Source organism: Punica granatum, chromosome 5 (genome assembly GCF_007655135.1).
Source record: "Punica granatum isolate Tunisia-2019 chromosome 5, ASM765513v2, whole genome shotgun sequence".
Classification (NCBI taxonomy): domain Eukaryota; kingdom Viridiplantae; phylum Streptophyta; class Magnoliopsida; order Myrtales; family Lythraceae; genus Punica; species Punica granatum.
The window spans coordinates 5,394,078-5,396,373 of record NC_045131.1 but is presented as its reverse complement, the minus strand read 5'-3'; the positions used below and the strand labels follow the sequence as shown (position 1 = coordinate 5,396,373).

The 2,296-nt window shown below is 44.0% G+C and overlaps 1 protein-coding gene across 1 annotated transcript; it reads right to left on the bottom strand.

Annotated features, from left to right (window-relative positions):
* Positions 1-1,599: 1,599 nt before the first annotated feature.
* LOC116207933 lies at positions 1,600-2,095 on the bottom strand. The gene is made up of 2 exons (XM_031541064.1): positions 1,914-2,095; positions 1,600-1,702 (listed from the first exon to the last, which is right to left on the bottom strand). Exons 1-2 carry the CDS (start codon positions 2,093-2,095, stop codon positions 1,600-1,602), a joined length of 285 nt encoding a protein of 94 aa, XP_031396924.1.
* Positions 2,096-2,296: the final 201 nt, after the last annotated feature.

The following is a 2,296-nucleotide window of genomic DNA, read 5'->3' as shown; positions in this document are numbered from 1 at the left end:
GGTGAGGTTGCTCATCTCTCTAGCAGCCCAAAGGAGATGGAAGATGTACCAGATGGATGTGAAATCAGCGTTTTTGAATGGGAATCTCGAAGAAGAGGTATATGTCGAACAACCACCAAGCTTCGTTGTTGCAGGCCAAGCAGAAAAGGTTTATAGATTGAAGAGAGCCCTTTATGGGCTCAAACAAGCCCCGAGAGCTTGGAATTCCAGAATTGATGCGTATTTTATTCGAGAAGGCTTCGTGAAATGTCCGTATGAGCATTCTCTATATGTGAAGGTCAATTCTGGTGGAGATATGTTGCTGGTGTGTTTATATGTAGATGATTTGATTTTCACGGGCAACAGCAGTTTTATGGCTCGAGAGTTTAAGCAGTCCATGGAGAAAGAGTTCGAGATGACAGACTTGGGTCTAATTAGATACTTTTTGAGCATCGAAGTGCAGCAAGGTGAAGATGGAGTTTTTATTTCACAAGAAAGATATGCGAAGGAGATCTTGAAGAAGTTTTCGATGGAGGACTGTCTGCCCGTGGACACACCGGTGGAGTGCGGCATCAGATTAACGAAGGAAGGAGAAGGAAAGTCGGTGAACCCGACTTATTACAAAAGTCTTGTGGGTTGTCTAAGGTATTTAACATGCACCCGACCTGATATATTGTTCGGAGTTGGTCTCGTAAGCAGGTTTATGGAGACATCGAAGACTTCCCACTTGAAGGCGGCCAAGAGAATTCTCAGATACGTCAAAGGGACGGTTGATTATGGGCTGTTGTATTCATCTAAAGGAGGTATGGAACTTATCGGCTTTAGTGATAGTGACTGGGCTGGAAGCTGCGATGATCGCAAGAGTACTACTGGGTTCGTGTTTTATCTTGGTGATACTGCATTTACTTGGTCATCGAAGAAGCAAGCTATTGTTGCTTTATCAACTTGTGAGGCAGAATATATAGCTGCAGCCTCTTGTGTTTGTCATGCTATTTGGCTGAAGAGATTGCTTCAAGAACTAAAGCTGCAGCAAGAAGGCGCAACCAAGATTTATGTGGATAATAAGTCAGCTATTGCTCTGGCCAAGAATCCGGTTCATCATGAGCGCTCGAAGCATATTGATACTCGGTTTCACTTCATAAGGGAGCATGTCAAGGCAAAGGAAGTTGAGCTGTTCCATGTGAATTCAAATGACCAAGTTGCTGATATATTGACGAAGGCCCTAAAAGCTGAAGTTTTTCAGCAGTTAAGGAGACAGCTCGGAGTTAAAGCTCGAGGAGGAACAAGTTTAAGGGGGGAAAATGTTGGCATGTAAACTTGATCTTATCGGTAAATGCTTTGAATGGAAGAAGTTTCTAGTGTCATCGGAAAATGATGAGTCCTTTGACTAGTGAAAGTTTCTAGGGTCATTGGATAGTGATGAATTAAATGGGAGATGTCATTAATAGAGTAACTAGAATCTTCTCTTGAGATATATAAATATGTAATATGATGAATTATGAAAATATAAGAAAAAGAAGAATATATCAATAAAGTCTCTCTTTGTTTCAACGTCCCCCTCTCCTCTCGTTTCTATTTCTCTTCTATACCATACATAGGGTAACACCTTGTCCTCCATGCTCACCCAGCAATGCATATCACCACCCTCTCAACCCTCTCTGGGAACTGCGCTGCCAGGGAATAGGCCACGAATCCGCCATACCTGAGACCGACTAATATCATCCTGTCAGAAAAATGAGTAAACTGATTATACTGCCCATTCATTGTCAAATACATCTTCCGCATTGTAGTGGGAAATATGTACAATCACCGTTGTCAGACATATTACTCTATGATGCTTAAGATTAAATAAATACATATACAGTCATCGTCCCTTTCATCGACAGGGAAATTAAGAAAAAGGAATTAAACTAAAATGGTTCTATTGAATATACTTGTAGACATTGAGGGCGTCCATGAGCACCGCCACATATCTGGCCTGGAATTCCTCCGACTGCCCAGGCCGGGTGGTGTATGAGTCCCCGAAGAATACCAGGTAGGGCGTAGACGTTGTTCCGCCGCATGAGTGGGGGCAGGAACCTACCCAGTTGCCACCTCGCATCGGGCCCGATCCCATGGATAAGGATAAGGTCTGGCCGGCCAGGGTCCCGCTTCCTGGATGCCCAGCAGTGCATGACTGTGTCGTCCCCGAGGTCTGTCTGGGATGCCCTCAGGCCTGCCCAGGAGAATTAGTGGCGGAACCACCAGTCCATCACCGCGATGAAGCTGAAACAGTTCACCATGACTTTAGACTAATCAATGAATATATGTATCTGGA

Excerpts from the sequence above, each read along its gene's own strand:
- LOC116207933 (XM_031541064.1), bottom strand. The coding sequence starts at position 2,095 with ATGGGATCGGGCCCGATGCGAGGTGGCAACTGGGTAGGTTCCTGCCCC. Across the intron at positions 1,703-1,913 it reads GACGCCCTCAATGTCTACAA|GATGATATTAGTCGGTCTCA; the intron begins GTATATTCAATA and ends TTTTTCTGACAG.